The following is a 23,664-nucleotide window of genomic DNA, read 5'->3' as shown; positions in this document are numbered from 1 at the left end:
GTGCACGACGAAAAAAGAGCCCAAGGAGGCGTGCATCTCTTATCTCAGTCGCACTCCTTACCTCCTGTTCATTACTTATATTTACCCAATACTCTTCTGAGAGGAGAAGCCCATCTCACAGAACGACGATTACTGTATGCGTTCCAGCTTATTCTGTGTATCTCACATTGGTGTGTGCTGTGTGTGATGTATGTTTGCAATTATACATTTTCTAATGTGGTTAATATATCATTTATTTGAATGCTTTGTAGACTTTATTATAGTATAAGCGCTTTGTGTCAAAACACTATTATGTTTTATAACATTATGTATAATATTTTCCCCTGTTGACTTGTCATTGTATGTCATGCATTGCATAATTTCATTCACATTTTTTGTATATAAACAAACTTAGATATGTAACATGCTTTCCTTGCATGCAATTCAAAAATTGGGGTCTGATTTTTTTTTTTGTTTTGTTTTGTTAATTGTAGTTAATGAAAATACAGTTCTTTGTTTATTCTTGCTAGTTCACAGTGGATTAAAGGAGAAGTTCACTTCCAGAACAAAAATTTATAGATAATGTACTCACCCCCTTCTCATCCAAGATGTTCATGTCTTTCTTTCTCCAGTCGCAAAGAAATTATGTTTTTTGAGGGAAACATTTCAGGATTTTTCTCCATATAATTCTCCGTTCTATGGTGCCCCAAGTTTGAACTTCCAAAATGCAGTTTAAATGCAGATTCAAAGGGCTCTAAATGATCCCACCCGAGCAAGAACAATCTTATCTAGCGAAACGATTGGTTATTTTCATTTAAAAAAAATACAATTTAAATACTTTTTAACCTCAAACACTCATCTTGTCTTGCTCTCCCTGAACTCTGTGTATTCTGGATTAAGACCGTTAGGGTATATCAACTTCAAAAATGATTTCAAAATCATCCTACATCATTACAGAAGTACCAACCCAGTCTTTGCAAAGTGAACATGCAAAGAAGATTACACACCCTAACAAAAAAGGTAAAACATCGATGTAGGGTTAATTTTGAAGTTTAGGGAGAACATGAGATGGAAGTTTTTTGACATACCCTAACTGTCTTGAATTGGAGTTCAGGGAGAGCAAGACAAGATGAGCGTTTCACATTAAAAAGTATATAAATTGTATATTTTTTAAATGAAAATAACGAAACGTTTAGCTAGATAAGACCCTTCTTCCTCGGCTGGGATCGTTTACTGCATTTGGGATCGTTTGAAGCTGCATTTAAACTGCATTTTGGAAGTTCAAACTCAGGGCACCATTGAAGTCCACTATATGAAGAAAAATCCTGAAATGTCTTCCTCAAAAAACAGAATTTATTTACGACTGAAGAAAGAAAGACATGAATATCTTGGATGACAAGGGGGTGAGTACATTATCTGTAATTATTTGTTCTGGAAGTGAACTTCTCTTTTAACTAATGTTAACAAGCACTTGTGATTTTAATAATGCATGATTTTATTTAATTTTATTTAATTTTATTTTATTTTAGAAAGTAATACTTTTATTTAATTTTTGGTATTTATATATATACGGTACTGTGCAAAAGTCTTATAGTGTGTCCACACCAGACCCGACTTGCGCGTAGTTGGACGCTTGAACATTTTGAGCTTACTCGCTTCATTCGCGTGTGAAATTCACTTCACAACTGATGCGAATTCGCATCATGGGAAGGGCTTCTGCCACTCGTCAGCAGGAAAGTAGTTGTAAAATAGGTGAATAAGCTCAATTTGCCAGCTTTAGCTTGCTTGTAGTCTCAATATGTGTATATATACGTAGGTCAAATTGAGTAAAGAGCGTTTTTTACAATTTACCAGATTGTCCGACCTCCTCACTCACTTTCTTCCAAGCAAGATCCGTTTTATTCCTGTTTCTATAAAAGTACTAAGATGTATCATACAGCTCTGAGTATCCACATACAGCGATGATGATTTTGTCTTCCATTGTTGTTTCGGATTTCTGCCTGTCACTACTAGAGCAAGCTCCTGATTGGTTAACGCAGCGCAAATTTTCGCCAAAGTTTAGACTTTTCAGCGTCAAACGCCCGAAACGCTCAATTCGCGCAAATCGCACCGCAGGGAGGTCTATCGCATCTTTGCATTGACTTCACATGTAAATCGCTCGCGCTTAACGCGCCATTCGCGTCTGGTCTGAACGCACCATTAGGCCACTAGTATTTTCACTAACAATTTTTCATTTTGCCCTTAATTGTAATAATGCAGTAAGATTTGCAGTAAGACTGACAACAGACAGTGCTCTACACAGAGAGCTGATCTCATCATCATCCAGTCTGTCTGGAATCACACGAAGAAACACAACAAACTGAGACAGACTAAATCCAAAAGAACTGTGGCAATGTATCCAAGATGCTTCAAGAAACCTACCTGCAAAGCTACAGTACTTTTAAAAGTTTTCGGCGCTTGTGTAAAAATGCTGTAAAATGTGGATGCTGTCAAAAATATTGTCATAAATAGATTTTATTAATCAATTAACTTCAATTATCTAAATTAAATCAACATTTGGTGTGACCATCCTTTGTGTTTAAAACCGCTTTCACCCTAGGTACACTTGCACATTTTTCAGGTAGTTTTGTAGATAGGTCTGTTGAAGCATCTTGGAGACGTTGCCACAGTTCTTCTGGATTTAGTCTGTCTCAGTTTGTTGTGTTTCTTCATGTGATTCCAGAAAGACCGGATGATGATGAGATCAGATCTCTGTGTGGAGCACTGTTGTCAGACTCCTAGTGCAAACAAAAATCTCACTGGATTATTACAATTAATGGCAAAATTAATATATATATAACTGGCTCTAAATTTGACATTTTGAACAGTACTGTATTAAGTGCCTTAGCAACTGTAACATAAATAGCAAATGTTATTGCTGTGGTTTTGCTGCATTATCTGTCAGATTTTCCCTCATTAACAGAATCAAATGGATTTCCAATTTGATATTTCTAATGAATCTGTTGTTTGTGGTTTTTAGCTCTTCATAATTACTTGCTGTATTAATCAATAATGCTAGATAAGTAAACAAAAGGACTGGCAATTAGTCCTAAACAAAAAAAAAAATCATCCTATTGTCATGCTGTCACATTTATTTAATTTCAAAGCCTCAGAATGACATTGTGTTTGGAAATGTTCTTGTATGTCTTTAGTAAAGTCATTATTTTCTTTCTAAACTGACTTTGAAATAATCCAACATTTAATTGGATAGTCAGTCAATAATTAATGTTGATGTTTTTCGTTATTGAGACCAGCATCATTTTGTCTAAAAAGTTCTTTTACACGCTGAATGACTTAAAGGTTTGTCTCGAAACTCAGTGGGCCTACTTTTTTTGATCTAGTTTGATGAATTGCTTGATGGATGGCTTTTGTCTGAATTCTACAGCGGGTTCAACTTTCCTGAACCCTGATGGGGACTCTGGGACGGAGGCGGACAGTGAGCCGCAGCTGACCTTCTACACCGACCCAAACCGCAGCCGCCGTCGCAGTCGAGGTATGAGAAACGGTAACGTCAACACCGCGTGGGGCTCCGGGGGTAAGGAGGACTTCCACACCACCGCATGATTTCAACCTGCACCACCTGTGGCCATTTGGTGTTCGTGTCACACTTTGTTCGGAAGCCGAGCAAAGCGTTAGTTGTGAAGCGGCTTGCCTTGCAACTACCTCACCAACCGAGGCATGTCGTTATGTGTGAGATTCACCATTGTTTTGACATTTTACAGGAAAGCATAAATGCTTATTTTTTTGTGTTTTGCTTTGTAACTGTCCTCCAAATTGGACTGAGAGTCCCTGAGCAATTTTTGAGTTTTGCTAAAAGAGCCGCTTCAGGCCTCCATGGATCTGAATGACGACTAAATTCAAGCTTACAAGTATTTAAGCACCTTAAGCTTAGCAACTCCGTCTGTAGACCACCATTCAACATTAAGCACGGTAAATGCGTGTATGTTAAGCGCTAGGAGAGCATGTGACAAACCGGTTGGACAGTACTGTCAGGCGTTAATGGCTAGAGTCTGTCTGAAACTCTTGTATTGTCCCCTGAGGAGCGCTGCATTGTGTTCTGAAGAGACCAGACTGAATGCAAAGCTCCCTAAACTCTTGAGGAGCTGCCACTTGAAAGGCAACTAGCAGACAATCACTTTGCTTTAATACTTTCTCCCTCTAATTACCAAATGCTTAGACCCTGTACTTGTCAAAAACACTACTAGTCAGCTGTAGCAACAACACCTTTAATTGGACTTAAGTTAATAATAGACATGGCTCGTGTCGCATTTTTTGCCTAGATCGCTGCTGGAGCTGGTGATTGGGTGAGAGCAGCGTGTTGGTTTTGATAGATATGTTTGCGTATGTTTATATAAAAAAATAGGTGTTAATATGAACTGTCGTATTTGAGTGAAGTTGTACAAAAGTTTGAGATCAGTAAGATTTTTTTTGTCTTTTGAAGAAGTCTTTTCTGCTCATCAAGACTGTTTATTTAATTTAAAATACAGAAAAAAACTGTAATATTGTGAAATATTATTGTAATTTAAAATAGTGCTTTTAATATACTCTAATATAATATATACTATAATATAAAATAGAATTTATTCCTGTGATGTAAAGGTGAATTTTCAGCATTAGAAATTATTCTTATCTTGTCTTATAAATTATTATAATGTTGTTTTATTATAAATGTTGGAATCAGTTGTGCTACTTAATTTTTTTTGGAACTTGTGATACTTTTTTCAAGATTCTTTGATGATAAAATGTAAACGAGAACAGCATTTATTTAACAACAATATAATATTTAACAATATACACTACCGTTCAAAGTTGTGTCAGTAAAGTTTTTTCTGTTTTTCTTTCTTTGAGAGAAATTAATACTTTTATTCAGCAAGGATATGTTCAATTGATAAAAAAATGATAGTAAAGACTTACATTGTTAGAAAAGATTTCTATTTTGAATAAATGCTGTTCTTTTTTTACTTTTTATTCATCGAAAAATAATAAAAAATATAATATATTAATATATTATATATTATATTATATAATAACATAATATAATATAATATAATATAATATAATATAATATAATATAATATAATATAATATAATATAATATAATATAATATAATATAATATAATATAATATAATATAATATAATAATATGTAACAATTTGAAATAAAAGTATTATATCACTTTTAAATATTACACTGGTATATACATATACATACTTATGTTCTAACCCCTACTTAAATACTAAATGCTGGCATTTATCTCTTCATAGTTAAAAAATTGGGGTATCTCTTAATACTTACAGAAAGGATAGAGGCCAGGGGACAAAAAGCCAGATTATATTCTTATCTAAAATGAATTATTTTAAAATAGTTTCGCTGTAATTAGTCCTTGATAATGTGGTCCTCAGCAGAAGATCAAGTGCACCAGTTCCAATAGCATGCATAAATCTACTTGACTGATGAATATTAAATATCATAAGAAGCATAAAACAGTTTTTAGATTTCAAGATCTGCCCATAGTCTTTTGTATATATAAATATATATGTGACCCTGGACCACAAAACCAGTCTTAAGTCGCTGGGGTATGTTTGTAGCAATAGCCAAAAATACATGGTATGGGTTAAAATTATTGATTTTTCTTTTATGCCAAAAATCATTAGGAAATTAAGTAAAGATCATGTTCCATGAAGATTTTTTGTAAAATTCCTACTATAAATATATCAAAATGTAATTTTTGATTAGTAATATGCATTGTTAAGAACTTAATTTGGAGAACTTTAAAGGTGATTTTCTCAGTATTTAGATTTTTTTGCACCCTCAGATTCCAAATTTTCAAATAGTTGTATCTCGGCCAAATATTGTCCTATCCTAACAAACCATATATCAATAGAAAGCTTATTTATTGAGCTTTCATATGATGTATACATCTCAGTTTTGTCAAATTTAACCTTATGACTGGTTTTGTGGTCCAGGGTCACACACACACACACACACACACACACACACACACACACACACACACACACACACACACACACACACACACACACACACACACACACACACACACACACACACACACACACACACACACACACACACACACACACACACACACACACACACACATATATATAATATAAAACTGTAATATTGTGAAATGTCTATGCAATTTAAAATAACAGTTTTTTATTTTTTATTTTAATATACTTTAAAATATAATTAATTCCTGTGATGCGAAGCTGAATTTTCAGCATCATTACTCCAGTCTTGTCACATGATCCTTCAGAAATTATTCTAATATGCTGAATTATTAGTGTTGGAAACAGTTGTGCTGCTTGATATTTTTTATTTTTTTGGAACCTGTGATACTTTTTTTCCAGGATTCTTTGATAAATAAAACATTTAAAAGAACAGTGTTTATTTTAAATCGAACATTTTTGTAACAATAAACACCTCGTTCAAAGTTTGGGGTCAGTACATTTTTTTCTTTTTTTCTCTCTTTGAAAGAAATTAGTACTTTTATTCAGCAAGGATGTGTTAAATTGATAAAAAGTGATAGTAAAGACTTAAATTGTTAGAAAAGCTTTCTATTTTGAATAAATGCTGTTCTTTTAAACTTTTTATTCATCAAAGAATCCAGACAAATGTATCACAGATTCCAAAGCAGCACAACTGTTTCCAACATTGATAATAAAAGTAATAAATCAGTATATTAGAATGATTTCTGAAGGATTATGTGACACTGATGACTGGAGTAATGGCTGATGAAAATCCAGCTTTGCATCACAGAAATAAATTATATTTTAAAGTGTATTAAAATAGAAAACTGTTATTTTAATTTGAAATAATATTTCACAATATTACTGATTTAATATTATTATTGCCATTTTGATATTTTGAATTGCAATAATATTTCATAATATTACTTTTTTCTGTATTTTTGATCAAATAATTGGAACTTTAAAAAGCATAAGAGACTTTTTTTTTTAAAAAACTTTAAAAATCTTACTGATCGCAGTGTATATAATTGTTTGAATCAATGCTTTCCGTTTTCTTTTGATCATGTGTTTTTCATTTCTTTCAAAAGTCTTTTTATGCAAGATCTCTCTGATAACATCCACTCTTAAGATGATGTCTTAAGTACCTTTAATATTACAAAAAGAGGATTCCTCCTTTTGTATTCAACATGCTGCAGCATTACTGCAATGCTCAGTGTTTACGCGGATGCCATTTGTAACTCCTTTGTGACTCCTGTTTCATATACTGTGTATAATAAGTGTAAACATGTTGTCATTTATATATTGACTTTTGTCATCATATATGTATCATGTGATTTCCTTTCATATGTATTTCATTGCTGTTTCCAATTGACCCTTCGCCTAAAGTTTGATTGACAGGCGATCTGACCAATGATAACACAGAATCTACCATTTTTGTCAAACAAACAAATCAAGATAAGAGAGTAGACTAACGTCAGTGGACTTGAACTTGAAAAATTGTTTTGACATCTTTCTGTGGTTAACAAGATACCTTATGATGTTCATTCATGTTTATTTTGTGCTATAACTAGTAGAGGTGATTGGTTCATGTGCTGCTCAAACTGTGCTGCGTGAGAGTGCTATGGCTTGTCAGGCGTATTTTTGCAAAGGGTCAATTGCTGCATGCTATTGTCCATGTTTTATTCTGAGATGTTACTCATGTTAATATGCTACTATGTATGACAATATCTATCATGAGTGTTGTGTCCTCATACATTATGAATGGATATGTTTGTCATCTTGTGTGTTGTTATAATACTCATACACCATTTGCAGTGTCTTGTTGCTTTATTTTACATGTAAGAGATGTACAGTCATGGCCAAAAGTTTTGAGAATTACATAAATATTGGAAATTGGAAAAGTTGCTGCTTAAGTTTTTATAATAGCAATTTGCATATACTCCAGAATGTTATGAAGAGTGATCAGATGAATTGCATAGTCCTTCTTTGCCATGAAAATGAACTTAATCCCGAAAAAAACTTTCCACTGCATTTCATTGCTGTCATTAAAGGACCTGCTGAGATCATTTCAGTAATCGTCTTGTTAACTCAGGTGAGAATGTTGACGAGCACAAGGCTGGAGATCATTATGTCAGGCTGATTGGGTTAGAATGGCAGACTTGACATGTTAAAAGGAGGGTGATGCTTGAAATCATTGTTCTTCCATTGTTAACCATGGTGACCTGCAAAGAAACGCGTGCAGCCATCATTGCGTTGCATAAAAATGGCTTCACAGGCAAGGATATTGTGGCTACTAAGATTGCACCTAAATCAACAATTTATAGGATCATCAAGAAAGAGGTTCAATTCTTGTTAAGAAGGCTTCAGAGCGTCAAAGAAAGTCCAGCAAGTGCCAGGATCATCTCCTAAAGAGGATTCAGCTGTGGGATCGGAGTGCCACCAGTGCAGAGCTTGCTCAGGAATGGCAGCAGGCAGGTGTGAGCGCATCTGCACGCACAGTGAGGCCAAGACTTTTGGAAGATGGCCTGGTGTCAAGAAGGGCAGCAAAGAAGCCACTTCTCTCAAAAAAAAAACATCAGGGACAGATTGATCTTCTGCAAAAAGTATGGCGAATGGACTGCTGAGGACTGGGGCAAAGTCATATTCTCCGATGAAGCCTCTTTCCGATTGTTTGGGGCATCTGGAAAAAGGCTTGTCCGGAGAAGAAAAGGTGAGCGCTACCATCAGTCCTGTGTCATGCCAACAGTAAAGCATCCTGAGACCATTCATGTGCGGGGTTGCTTCTCATCCAAGGGAGTGGGCTCACTCACAATTTTGCCCAAAAACACAGGCATGAATAAAGAATGGTACCAAAACACCCTCCAACAGCAACTTCTTCCAACAATCCAACAACAGTTTGGTGAAGAACAATGCATTTTCCAGCACGATGGAGCACCGTGCCATAAGGCAAAAGTGATAACTAAGTGGCTCGGGGACCAAAACGTTGAAATTTTGGGTCCATGGCCTGGAAACTCCCCAGATCTTAATCCCATTGAGAACTTGTGGTCAATCCTCAAGAGGCGGGTGGACAAACAAAAACCCACTAATTCTGACAAACTACAAGAAGTGATTATGAAAGAATGGGTTGCTATCAGTCAGGATTTGGCCCAGAAGTTGATTGAGAGCATGCCCAGTCGAATTGCAGAGCTCCTGAAAAAGAAGGGCCAACACTGCAAATACTGACTCTTTGCATAAATGTCATGTAATTGTCGATAAAAGCCTTTGAAACATATAAAGTGCTTGTAATTATATTTCAGTACATCACAGAAACAACTGAAAAAAAAATCTAAAAGCAATTTAGCAGCAAACTTTGTGAAAACTAATATTTGTGTCATTCTCAAAACTTTTGGCCACGACTGTACAGGGCAGCACTACACCAAACCAGTTTTGTCGCATTACAAAAACGTTGTCAAAAACAACTCTTTTTCATATTTTGCCATTTGCGGTATTTAGCTTAAAAGCAGCAGGCTTCAAAAGGTAAAGCATTATCTCTCCACTGCTCTATTCGTGCCAGAGCCGCCGCAGCTCCCAGAGTTTGGCTGGCTGGTTTGATCCAGTGCTCCTTTCATGGACCACCAACCCTGATGTGGGCTGTTTTTTAACTGCATCCCTTGTGCCTTCCCAAGGTACACATAAAAATGTGAACTTTCCAGTCTTGTTGCATCGCTCTTTTATTGCTTTCTCTCTCTCTTTCTCTTTTCTCCTCAGGTTCCCCACGGAGCCCTATCAACAAGACCACCCTGACTTTGATCAGTGTGGTGAGCTGTGTGATCGGCCTGGTCTGCGCGTCTCACCTCTCCTGTAGCCTCAACGTCAGAGTCATCCTCCACGTTCCGGAGCACCTCATTGCAGACGGTAATCTCATCACCCGCTCTGCTTCCCGTCCGGCCTCTGAGCAGCGGGGGTCCTCGGCCCCCTGTCTACCCCCCATGATTTCAACTGTATTAAAGCAAATGTCATGCCGACTCTCGCTTTGTCTCTAGTGAAAAGCCAAACAGATGTGTGCTGAAAGCATCAAAGAACAATCAGAGCCGAATGCATAGTCTCTAGTTGTGTTTCAAATTATGTACTAGGCTACACACCATGTACTTGCACTGTATTGTACTGTACTAGGGCATCTAGTGAATGAATTTTTAACGAGTCTCAAATGAAACACTAACGTTTATTTTTTAATTTTTACACAGACTGCCATTTGGCTTTAGCATATTTGCTAACTTGAGATATAAAAAAAAACAAAACACTTTTTTTTTTTACAAATACTAAAATGATTCACACGTTGGCTGATGGTTTAGCATTCAACTCACATGTCCAACATTTTTTCATTATTCAAACAAATAAGCTAAAGGTAGTTAGCTACACTGCAAGTTACTATAAAAAATACATTGAATCTGTTTATAGAAGGCAATACATCTGTAGATATTAAAATATTTGATTATAGGGTCATTTGATTTTATTTCTTTGTAAACCACTAGAATAACACAATATTTCACTGCAGCACTTTCCTACACATCTGTGTTTCACTGTGCATTTGGAAATGTTGCTATTGTGAGTTATTAAGTCAGAATTGTGAGATATAACTCGCAATTCTAAAAACATATCAGTCCTTTTCCCCCCTCAAAATTGGACTTTATAACACGCAATTGCGAGTTTATATCTCTAAAAGGAAAAATTAAATAAAACATAAGCCTACATTAGTTATACAGCGCTATCATGCTGAGCTGTAAAAAGCAGTCTTTTAACCCTATAATTAATTTTTTAAGTAAAATAAATATATCTAGAAACAACCTAATGGAACATAAAAACATGCTGACTAAAACTGCAGTTTAAATAAAAAGTGACTCAAATTGATCATTATTAAACAATCAGTTAGGCTGATTCAATTGGTAGTTTGTGAGAAAAGACTACAGAGCCTTTTGTACAAATGTGACTTTTTTTTCTTAGAAAGGTTATAAAGTCAGAATTGTGAGACATAAACTTGCAATTCTGAGAAATAAAATCAGAATTACGAGATATACACCTACAAAATAAACTTACAATTGTGACTTTTTCTCAGAAATGCGAGTTTATATCTTGCAATTCTGACTTTATAACATGCAATTGTCAGAATTGTGAGATATAAACTTGCAATTCTAAGAACATATCTTTTTTCCCCTCAAAATTGGACTTTATAACTTGCAATTGCGAGTTTGTATCTCAAAAAAAAGTCAGTTCCGAAAAAAAAATTGCGAGATACAAAAGTCAGAAAAGAGAACAGTCAGAATTATGAGTTTTTATTTCGCAACTCTATTATTATATCATTCTGACTTTATTTCTCAGAATTTAGACTTTATATCTCACAGTATAAAAAAAGAGAATTGTTCTAAACTATAAAAAAAGTCTAAATTATTAGATAAATAGTTGCATTTAATTATATTAAAATATATTTTTTTTCAGTGTCGGAAGGTGCTTCTGTCAATTCTGCAGTTGATCTGATATTTAATGTTTTTTTTTTTAATGTTATAAATGTATGTATTAAATAAGAATCATTAAAATAATCAAATATTGTGCAGACATTGTAAGTGATGTTAAACATTTCCTCTATTGTTAGGGATATTAGTCAAATTAGTTGTTATGGAAATCGTGCCCATTCAAAATGAGAGGAATTTTTGAGCCAAGTGGATTTTGAATGCAGCTTCCAAAAGGCAAAAAAACGAACCTAATAATATTTTTCATATTTAATACGATCACACTTGTGTGATTAGAACATTCATTGCGCACATCACCATGCTAAATTAAAATTATTCGTACAATGAAAGTCTTTTAATTAGTAACTTACATTGTTTTTACAGTGTCCCGTGTTACAGGGCCCGCCTCCCTTGAACGTCAAGTTAATTTTATTTTCGACATAGCGCCATATCACAATAGCAAACTAAATAGCCTTATGTTATTTATCTTATTTACACGACGGCATGTCATTTCTGTCTCTACATGGTCGCGCGTTTACAATGTTTCCTTCACGAAAACATGGACTAGATCCACTGATCTATAATGTTCTCTATTATAGATCAGTGACTAGATCGCGGACTCCATTCATAAAAACGGAATTTACTATAGCGCGGAATGCCACGGAATTCGTCGATTTTTGGATTAATAAATCAAAATTTGGTCTGTCACTTAATTCGAATCGCGATATGGACTAGTGTCTGTGAAAATTGAAATGCAAAAAGATCGTTTCATGTTCTGCATGTTCCGTTTGGTTCTCTATACAGTCTTGTTTTACTTTTGTACAGTATAATGTAGGTGTTTATATATTCCTATTTAAATAATTTACATAAAACAATATATATGATAAAAAAATAAATATTACAACAAGATTAACCACTTAATTGTAGAAAAAAATACTATAATTATTATTAAAACTTTTTTAACTGAATATAATTTTTCTTCCATGTATTATTTTAACAGAAAAAAAAAACTCTGTTTGTTTGCCAAAAAATAAAAGGGTTTATTTTTCATTTGATTAAAAATAAATAAATGTTTATGCTTTTATTTAATTTTCAGAAAAATTAAAACACATAAGAATTTCTGAAAAAAGCAAAAGATAGGGCCCTATTATTCAAAATGTTGAAATAGAGAGTTTTGGACTTTTTTTTTTTTTTACTGAAATAAATGTTTTCGTTATTACACAGAGTAGGCTAAAGTACCAGGGGAAAAAAGTAATGTGGGCTACCGGCACCCGACACCACCCCCACGAAGCTGTAAACCTACGGAAAACACTGTTTTATTAGATTCATGTGTTTAATGTGTGGTTATTAGATGACACTAATGTTAGGCTACTTTGCCCATCGCCTATTAATGTTATATATTGACTAAAACGATCTATAAATGTTTAGAATCAAGATATTTTTTGATATAGTTAACATGTTTGGGAATATTTAGTGTAAAAAAGGAAAAAAATAAATAAAACATAAACCTATATTAGTTATACAGAACTATCATGACGAGGCCTTCCCCCTTCACTCTTGAATATATTTTAACAATAGTGTAACTATTGAATAAAAGTAAATCATTATATTAATTAAAACAGTGCAAACTGTGCTTAGCTGTGAAAAAGCAGACTCTAATGCTATAATATTTTTAGGTAAAATAAATAAAAATAAAAACAACCTAACGAAATGTGAACACATGTTGACTAAAACTGCAGTTTAAATATAAATTGTGCTTCAAAAGTGACTTCACAGGGACAGAAAATGGGACAGGAAATGGATCATTATTGAACCATGAGTACGTGAATCACTGAATCCAAACAGACTGATTCAGTTGGGAGTTTGGGAGAAAAGACTATTGATTGATTATTTCCTTAGTCTGTTTGGCTGTGAGTGTGAGACAGAAAACTGTGATGTAGCATTTTGTCACGTTACACTGCTACTTGTTGTAAAAACTTGCTAGTGACCGGAAAAAGCCACATTATTATTTTGAAAACAGCTGAGCTGTTGTCACGCTATAAAAAATTGAGTTAAGTTAGTAGTCCTACTTTTAGTTAGTTACTCCCTAGAACTGCACTCCCAGAAACACACTTGTACAGAACTGTAAACAACAGCTAGCCACTTTCCCCAAGGGTTCTCTGTTTGTGCTTTGGACCTAAGTTGCGTTTGTGTTGGATGAGCTTGTTATTGAATTTCAATGTTGCACCTGCAGTCCAAGACTACAGGCCACTCTCTCTTACCCTCTTTTCTCTTGCTCTTCCTCTCTCTCTCTCTTTCTTTCAGCTCATTGGCATTTCAGCCGTCACTTCTAGAGTTTGGGCGATATGATGGATTGTGACTGGCTTTGCTCATCTGTCATTTTGTCTTTCATGCAGAGCTCTTTTCTATGGGGTCCGGTGCTTTGGGGTAGATTAACATTCACATAGATATCTAAGTGGAAGAAAGCTGAAAAGAGGAGACTTGAAGGATTCACAGTTCGCCTTTTGAATTGGAAAAATCAGATTTAAGATGTGTCTATAACTGTCTAACAGTATTACAGGGTAAAACTTGATGTCAAAGCAAGATCTGATAAAACTTGATTTTTGCAGAATAAATTCTGTTCTATGTGGCGTTCATGGTTTTGAAATATTCATAGGGATAATTCAGAATACATCACACTTTTAGATGTTTTATCTGTACTGTTGTATCTTATCTGCAGCTGTGCATAAACCACAAAACATAAAGAAATATGTATAATGCATAGAATTTCGGCTATAAGGATTTTGCCCTTGCTTTAAAACAGCATAACAGCATGGTAGAGAAAAGCGATCATGCTGCTTTCTTGAGTCTCTTAGTACTGTTGATTTGACACACAGAACGTATAACGTACAATTAAAGTGGTTTCAGTTGACAAATCAGTTAAATAAATGAATCAGTGACTCACTTAACACACACAATTTAGTAAATCAGTGAATGAATCTAAACAAATCTTTGGTTAATAGTTTCAAATCATGAGATGAATCAAAATACCCACCCAGTTGCCCAACATTTTTGTACCACAGTTACATACCAGTTGCAGCTTCCCGTTTATAGTTTATATTCTGAATACGAGTAACTTACTGGATGTAACTTCTAACAGATGTCCTTTCTGATTCTTCTTTTCTAGGCTCCAGATTCGTTCTGCTTCAGGGCAGCCAGCTGGACGCATCTGATTGGCTGAACCCTGCCCAGGTGCTGCTGTACTATCAGCAGAATGCCAGTGGCCCCTGGGTCAATGATCTGTGTGGCCGCCGTCTCTTGGACCCCTGTGAGCACCAATGTGACCCAGATACAGGTACAACACCACCCTGACATGATTCTGTACTTCACACAGCTCATGTAGAAAGTCTGACACCGGAAGCAACATAAACTCTGAGGGACGTACTTTGAAGGATAGTTCATCTAAAAATGACAATTCCATCATCATAGTCACCTTCATGTCTTCTAAACTTTTTTCCTCAGTGGAACACAAGAGTAGATATTTTGTAAAATTACTTAGTGTTTTATTTTTTTGTGCATACAATGAAGTTTTGTGTTTTGGACTGAACAAAAATATTATTCAAGATAGTTTTCCCAAAAACAAAATTTTAAAAATGTCATTATTTACTCATTTTTATATTGTTATAAATGTTTTATCCTACGTGAAACACAAGATACACTACCAGTCAAAAGTATTTGGACAGTAAGAAATTTTTTTTAAAGATTTATCTTCTGCTCACCAAGCCTGCATTTATTTGATCCAAAATACAGCAAAAACAGTAATATTGTGATATATATATATATATATATATATATATATATATATATATATATATAATTTTTTTTTTTTTTTTTTTTTTTTTAAATAACTACTTTCTATTTGAATATAAAAAATATAATTTATTACTGTGATCACAGCTCAATTTTCAGCATCATTACTCCAGTCTTCAATGTCAAATGATCCTTCGGAAATCATTCTAATATGCTGATTTTCTGTTTAAGAAACATTTTTATTATTATTATTATTATTATTATTATTATCAGTTTTTAAAACCGGTAAATACATTTTTTTCAGGATTCTTTGATGAATAGAAAGATCCAAAGATTAGCATTTATCTGAAATAAAGATAATTATACACTATACCATTCAAAAACTTGGAGTCAGTATTTATCAAGGATGCTTTAAATTGATCAAAAGTGATTTTAGATAAATGTTGTTCTTATGAACTTTCTATTCATCAAAGAAACCTGAAAAAATTCTACTCAGCTATTTTCAACGTAATACCAATAATAAATGTTTTTTGAGCAACAAATCAGAAGATTAAAAATGATTTCTGAAGGATCATGTGACTGGAGTAATGATGCTAAAAATTCAGCTTTGAAACACAGGAATAAATTACATTTTAAAATGCATTCAAATACAAAACAGTTATTTTAAATAGTAAAAATATTTCACATTTTTACTGTTTTTGCTATACTTTGGATCAAATAAATGCAGGCTTGGTGAACAGAAGAGACTTCTTTACAAAACATTAAACATCTTACTGTTCAAAAACTTTTGACTGGTAGTGTGAACGTTTTATTTAGTTTATACAATAAAAGTCAATAGAGGCCAAATGTTTTGGACCCCAGTGACTTTAATTGTATGGACAGAACATTCTTCACATTTTTCTTTTGTGTTCCATGAATTAAAGAAGTCACACTGGTTTTGGCTGAACTATCTCTTCAGAATGCATATTGGGATTTTTCTTTTTCCTTTCATTTGTCTGCATCTTTGCCTAATTAATCATAAAATAATCTTTCGTTCCACCCCTTCGCCCGAGTGAATGAGTGCCCGTCCCCTCCACTGTGTAAAATCAATGTGTTCACCGAACTGCAGTTGTAACGCAGCTTCCTTTAAAGAGCAGGAGGGACAGGAGAGAGAGGCTTAGCTCTGATTCATCTGTCGTTTCATTTGCAGATTTCTCTGAAGGTGTCTCTCTTGAGTGAACAGTATTAAGTAATGAAAGCTTAATTGAGCGAGAGCTGCGAGGACAGTAATGCCTAGCAATGAATCTTTGTAATGAAAGACTCGGGCTTATACAGCTTGAATGACCTGGATTTGAATTATTATTTCTTTTTTTTTCCCCTTGGATGAGACGTAAATTAGGCAAAACATGGATCAAATGGAATGCCTTAACTTTAGGATATTTTGAGCAAGGGAAGCATTAATATTCTAGATGATACTTGATGAGATTGATGCATGTTGAGTTGTATGTTAACACTCCAAATTACGGGGGTAGCAGTAGCTTGTTATATTACAGTACATAAAATTTCACTTACTACATAAACAGAATAAGAAGAGATGACCGATAGAATGTTGATTCGCAGATCCTGAGCACCACTGACAAACATCTAATCTTGTAAACTGTACATGTGATAGTGTACATGTGATCGCAAATCACAAAAATGAAAGTAAAAAGCGAACACACATTCAAAAGCGATTTCAATGCTCTGCATATTAATAGCGGCTCCCTGATGCCCCACAATTTATAGGATAATAAATGCAATTTACAGTATAATTACCTAACGATACAATTGTGAGAAAGCATTGAAATATATTTTACAAATAGCTGCCTTTGTGTTATAGGAAGCCCTTGTTGTCATATTTGGGACCCTTAGCTTAATTAACATAATTTTCCAATTGCTTTTTGTTGTGTTTTATTTGTTTGAAAAATGCTAGGACACACTACATACCTATGAAACTCATAACAGTGTTGCTGAATAATCTCAAGCTGTGGGCAGACATTTTTCTGTTTGCATCATAAATTTTAATGCACTATCTGCATTTTACCACCAAAGATTGCAACTTTGTGAGCTGAGATTGATCTATTCAGTTTTATTGTTGTTCCAGTCAGGCAAAACATAGTCAACAGACACCCAGGTACATCAAAATAAATGGTAATACATTCGCATTATAGCTGTTTCTGCGATCAACTGCAGCAGGAATCCGTCCAACGTTGTTATCATTTGTTGACAAGTTCCTCCTGTTTGCATCTATAATTCAAAAGAGGAGCTCCTCTGGGCTTTGAAAAGTGAATCTTCCAACCCTAAATGAATCAAAGTTGGACCGGTGGGAACTTGCCTTGCTTTCCTCACAAATGAAATCTAAAGGATGAGGCCTTGCTACCGCCACGGTTCAATAATTGCATTGTGCTTTTTGTATGATGCATTCTTAATGAAAGCCTCGGTGTGTGGGGGGGCAGAGTACGTGGCGGAGGTTATTCGCGGAAAACCGTAAGACGGTCTCAATCAAATGGGAGAGGGAGATACTGATGAAAGCGGGGATGGGGAGCGACAATAACTGGAGCCGTGTGCGCTTTAAAACAGATTGTGAATCACAGGCGCAGAGGATGTGTAAAAGCCGAGATGAGAATCGGGCTGATAACGGGCCTCTCGGAGGCCCTGTTCACCTCCCTCATTCCCATCAGGCTTCGGGGGACATTTATTAAACAAGAACACGCCGTGTTGTGTCTCAGGCTACCTGATCCTTGCACTTTCGTTTCATTAATTTGACTGAATAATAGATCCCCTACAGACTCTCTCTGTGGTTGCGGAAAGAGAGGAATTACTCGGGACTTAAAAACTTCATTAATAAGTTATTCTACACAGTCACTCTTTGTCTAAATCCAATAGTAGTGATTTTTCTTCTACATACACACACACACACACAAATATAAATAAACTGGAGAAGTCAGCAGCATTTTGTATAAGTCAGTAAATCCAGCATATTATACCTTGTTTCCCTTTTTGCGTAATATGTCAAAAGTTTACATACACCTTGCAGAATCTGCAAAATGTTAATTTTTTTTTACCTAAATAAAAGGGATACTAACCTGAATAAGATATTTCACATAAAATACGTTTACATATAGTCCACACAATAGAAATTATACTGTGTTCTTGAATGATCTGAATGATCCACAATTGTGTGTTTTTTTTTTTTTTTTTAGTGATAGGTGTTTATGAGTCCTTTGTTTGTTCTAAAAAGTTAAACTGCCCACTGTTCTTCAGAAAAATCCTTCAGGTCCCAAAAAATTCTTTGGTTTTTCAAAATGTTTGTGTATTTGAAACATTTCAGGATTTCTCTCCATATAATGGACTTCTATGGTGCCCCCGAGTTTAAACTTCCAAAATGCAGTTTAAATGCAGCTTCAAAGGGCTCTAAATGATCCCAGCTGAGGAAGAAGAGTCTTATCTAGCAAAACGATCGGTTATTTTCTAAAAACTTTAACAATTTATATACTTTTTAATCTCTACAAAGAGTACACACAGAGCTAGACAAGACGAGCATTTGAGGTTAAAAAGTATATAAATTGTAATTTTTTTTAGAAAATAACCGATTGTTTTGCTACGGATTGTCTTTCCTTGGCTGTGATCGTTTAGAGCTATTTGAAGCTGTGTTTTGCAAGTTCAAACTCGGGGCACCATAGAAGTCCATTATATGGAGAGAAATCCTAAAATGTTTTCCTCAGAAAACATAATTTCCTTACGACTGAAGAAAGAAAGACATGAACATCTTGGATGACAAGGGGGTGAGTACATTATCTGTACATTTTTGTTCTGAAAGTGAACTACTCCTTTAAGAGCTGGGGGTGAAAACTTTTTGAATTTGAAGATCAGGGAAAATTTAACCAATTTTGTCTTCTGGGAAACATTTAAGTAGCTTCTGAATGGCAGTACTAAATGAAAAAAAAGATTTGGGCAAAATAAGAAAAATGTACACATCTTCATTCTGTTCAAAAGTTTTCACCCCCCTGGCTCAATGCATCATTTTCTCTTCTGGAGCATTGGTGAGCATTTTAACCTTCTGTAATAATTGCATATGAGTCCCTCAGTTGTCCACAGTGTGAAATCATCATATCTCAAAATCATACAGTCATTGTTGAAAATGCTGAAAAACCAATGAATTTGTGGGACCTGAAAGATTTTTCTAAGGAACAGTGGGCAGTTTAACTGTTCTGGACAAACAAGGGGCTCATGAACAACTATAACTTAATTTAAAAAAGCACAGCTGTAAATTATTCAGGCAGTAACACAGTATTAAGAATCAAACATACTGTATGTAAACTTTTGAATGGGCTTTTTTTCATAAATTCAGCTGTTATGTTTCTATATGTAAACATCTTTTATGTGAAATATCTTATTCAGATCAGTACTAAATAAAAACAATAATATGCAATTTGTAATGATTCCTCTTATTTTGGTTAAATTAACATTTTGCAGATTCTGCAAGGTGTATGTAAACTTTTGACCTCGATTGTACTTTAGATAACATTAACTAAGAATAAACAATACTTCTACAACATTTATTAGTCTTAGTTAATATTAATTTCGTCCTTTACTAATGCATTATTAAAATCCAAAGTTGTGTTTGTTAACATTTAGTTAATGTTACTAACATGAACTAACAACTGAACTGAGCAACTGTATTTTTATTAATTAACATTAACCAAGATTAATACTGTAACAAATGTATTGTTCACTGTTTTTATAATTTTTAGGTTTACAAGTTTTTTTAATGAAGTTATGTGTAAATGCAGGGTTCAACGCTAAGGATTTTTTCTACTGGCCCGATCGGGCCAGTGGTTCAGATTTTTACTTGCCCTGCCAAAATTTTCACTGGCCCCACCAAAAAAAAAAAAAAGTTAATAGTTATTTCTTAGCCACATTTTAAATAATGTGTCAAAAGCCAAATATAACTATACATAAAACGTACTCGGTTACTTTCGTAACCTCGGTTCCCTGAGATACGGGAACGAGTACTGCGTCGTAAGACGCTTATGGGAAAAGCTCCTTTTCTCCTGAGACTGAAGCATTTCAATAACGCAGTGTAACTGCACGGCCATTGGTTCGTGCAGTGTTAAAGAAACGAACCAATGGCTCGGCAGCGGAGATGCACAAACCTATGGCGATGATTCGTGCCCGATCACGCCAAAAGGGGCGGAGCATCTGGCTATATAAGCGAGCATTTCGCCATAGGAACTCAGGTACTTCGACTGAAGCGACGACTGAGTCGTGCAGCTACCTAGCACGGCCAGCAACGCAGTACTCGTTCCCGTATCTCAGGGAACCGAGGTTACGAAAGTAACCGAGTACGTTCCCTTTCGATACTTTCACTCGTACTGCGTCGTAAGACGCTTATGGGGAACCAGTACAATCCCGCCGTTGCTAAGGTAGAGGAACGACTGACATGACCCTAGCACTAAAGGGCTAATAAGGGCCAATTTGTTCCATCAGATAGCCTGATAAACGTCCGTTCCAAGGAATAAGTACAACTTGGAGCTCCAAATGAGGCCAAGGTGCACCATACATAACATACTGGTAACAGATATACCACTATGCAGAAAGGACCCGAGTCTGTAAAACTGGGACGTCCAGATTATAGAATCTAGCAAATGTGGACGGTGAGGCCCAGCCTGCCGCCGCACAAATTTCTGCAATAGAAACCCCACTAGACCACGCCCAGGACGAGGCGATGCCCCTAGTCGAATGGGCTCTTACTCCCATGGGACATTGTAGGTCCAGAGAAGAGTAAGCCAGCGTGATGGCTTCCACAATCCATTTGGATAATCTCTGTTTCGTGACCGAAAACTCCTTGGTGCGGCCACCGAAACACACAAACAGCTGTTCGGACTGCCTAAAAGGAGCAGAACGCTCTATATAGCATCTCAGAGCCCTGACGGGGCAGAGAGGGTTAAATCCCTGGTCTTGCTCTGAAGGAGGAAGAGCCAAGAGGGAAATAATTTGGTCTCTAAAGGGTGTAGAGAGACTCTTGGGTACATACCCACATCTTGGCTTCAGGATGACCTTAGAGTCATTCGGCCCGAACTCCAAGCATACGGGGCTCACAGAGAGCGCCTGTAAGTCACCCATGCGTTTAACTGATGCTAATGCCAATAGCAGGGCAGTCTTCAACGTCAGGGGGCGAAGGCCTATGGACTGAAGCGGTTCAAAGGGAGGGTCTCTCAAGGCCCTCAACACTGTGGGTAAGTCCCAAGACGGAACTGTGACGGGGCGAGGAGGATTAAGCCGCCTTGACCCCTTTAAAAAAAACGAACGACCAAGTCGTTCCTTCCCACAGATTGACCATTTATAAGGTCATGGAATACCGCTATAGCTGCAACATAGACCTTGAGCGTAGAAGGGGACCTCCCCTTATCCAACAGCTCTTGCAAGAAGGACAATATCACTGATATGTCACATGAAATTGGGTCTGCACCACGGGTGGAACACCAGGCGGAAAAGACAGACCACTTGAGATCGTAGAGCCGCCTCGTAGAGGGTGCTCTAGCTTGTGAAATAGTACTCAAAACCGACTCAGGGAGACTTAAAGGCTCCCGTCTAGAGCCCATACGTGCAGCGCCCACAATTCCGGTTGGGGGTGCCATATCGTTCTGTTCGCCTGTGTTAAGAGATCTCGTCTCAGTGGCACGGGCCATGGTGCTTTCGAAAGCAACCGGGGGAGATCTGGAAACCAATGCTGGTTCTGCCAGAATGGGGCCACTAACAGGACTTTGAGTTTCTGTTCCCGCACTCGTCTGATGACCTGTGGTAACAGAGCGATCGGGGGGAACGCGTATAACAGGAGATTGGGCCATTCTTGGGTCAATGCGTCCTGTTCCTTCGAAAAATAAATTGGGCAGTGATGATTGTCTTTTGAGGCGAAAAGATCTACTCGCGCCTTGCCAAAGACAGCCCATATTTGCTGAACCGTATGAGGGTGAAGCATCCATTCGTCTGAAGAGACGTTGCTCCGAGACAACATGTCTGCTCCTTGGTTCAGTTTGCCTGGCACATGCGTCGCTCTCAGAGAGCGGAAGTGCAGTTGAGCCCATTTCAGAAGACGTTCTACCAACGTAAATAGACGTCTTGACGAGAGACCCCCCTGGTGATTTATGAAGGACACCACTGTCATGCTGTCCGAACGGACTAAGACATGGTGTCCTTTCAGGATAGGTAGAAGGGTGTGAAGGCCTAAACACACTGCTAGCATTTCCAAGCAGTTGATGTGAAGGCGACTCTCTGCTTTCGACCATAGGCCGAAAGCAGGCTGGCCGTCGCACAGTGCCCCCCAACCTAAGTTGGAGGCATCTGTCGAGACTGCCTTCCTTCTGACTACCAAGTCCAGGGGAACGCCCTGCTCCATCCATTGAGAGCACTTCCAAGGAGCCAGGGCTGCTACGCAGGCCCGATCTACCTTGATGCTTGAGGAGGAACTTTTGGTTTCAGACAGAACTGCAGGGGGCGCATTTGAAGCAGACCCAACTGAAGTACTGGAGATGCTGAGGCCATAAGGCCGAGCATCTTCTGAAAAATCTTGAGTGGGCGAAGGGCTCCGATTTTGAAGGAGGCCGCGAGCCTGCGGATGGCCTGGGCTCTCTGCGGCGCAACTGCTGCCTTCATTTGAGATGAGTCGAAAACTGCTCCCAGGAACGCAATGCGTTGACTGGGAGACAGCACGCTCTTGGCGAAATTGACCTTGAGTCCTAGGCACTCTTAAGTGGCTGAGGATTAAGGATCTGTGGTGTATTAGCTCGTTCTCTGACTGGGCTAGAATGAGCCAGTCGTCTAGATAGTTCAGGACGCGAATTCCCATCTGCCTCAGAGGGGAAAGCGCTGCGTCCATGCACTTTGTAAACGTGCGAGGAGCTAACGACAGTCCGAACGGAAGGACTGTATATTGATATGCCACTCCCTCGAAGGCGAATCTCAAGAATTGCCTGTGATGGGGGGCGATCTGAATATGGAAGTATGCATCCTTCAGATCCAGTGAACAAAACCAGTCCCCTTTGCGTATTTCCGAGAGGATCTGTTTTAGTGTTAGCATTCTGAACGGCCGTCTCATGAGGGCGCGATTCAGCTGTCTGAGATCGAGGATGGGTCGTAGACCGCCAACCTTCTTTGGAACGAGGAAGTAACGGCTGTAGAAGCCTGACTCGCTCTGTGTTGGGGGGACCGTTTCCACGGCGCCCTTGGCCAACAGATTCTTTACCTCTAAGCGCAAGACGTCTGCGTCTCTGCTGCGAACTGAGGTGGTGATTACACCGTGAAAGCGAGGAGGTCTTCGAGCGAACTGGAGTACATAACCTCGTTCTATTATACCCAA

The 23,664-nt window shown here is 36.9% G+C and overlaps 1 protein-coding gene across 1 annotated transcript in view; it reads left to right on the top strand.

The window, feature by feature from the left end:
- The window catches only part of astn1 (astrotactin 1), a 344,209-nt gene that overhangs the window by 99,577 nt on the left and 220,968 nt on the right, over positions 1–23,664 (top strand). The window contains exons 5-7 of the mRNA XM_073849391.1: positions 3,404–3,511; positions 9,763–9,909; positions 14,665–14,832. Of these exons, the coding sequence (XP_073705492.1) occupies positions 3,404–3,511; positions 9,763–9,909; positions 14,665–14,832 (423 nt within the window). The remainder of the gene's footprint in view (positions 1–3,403; positions 3,512–9,762; positions 9,910–14,664; positions 14,833–23,664) is intronic.

The sequence above is a fragment of the Garra rufa genome, chromosome 10, assembly GCF_049309525.1.
Source record: "Garra rufa chromosome 10, GarRuf1.0, whole genome shotgun sequence".
NCBI classification, from domain to species: Eukaryota; Metazoa; Chordata; class Actinopteri; order Cypriniformes; family Cyprinidae; genus Garra; species Garra rufa.
The sequence above is the reverse complement of the archived record's forward strand: the minus strand, read 5'-3'. Positions and strand labels throughout refer to the sequence as shown.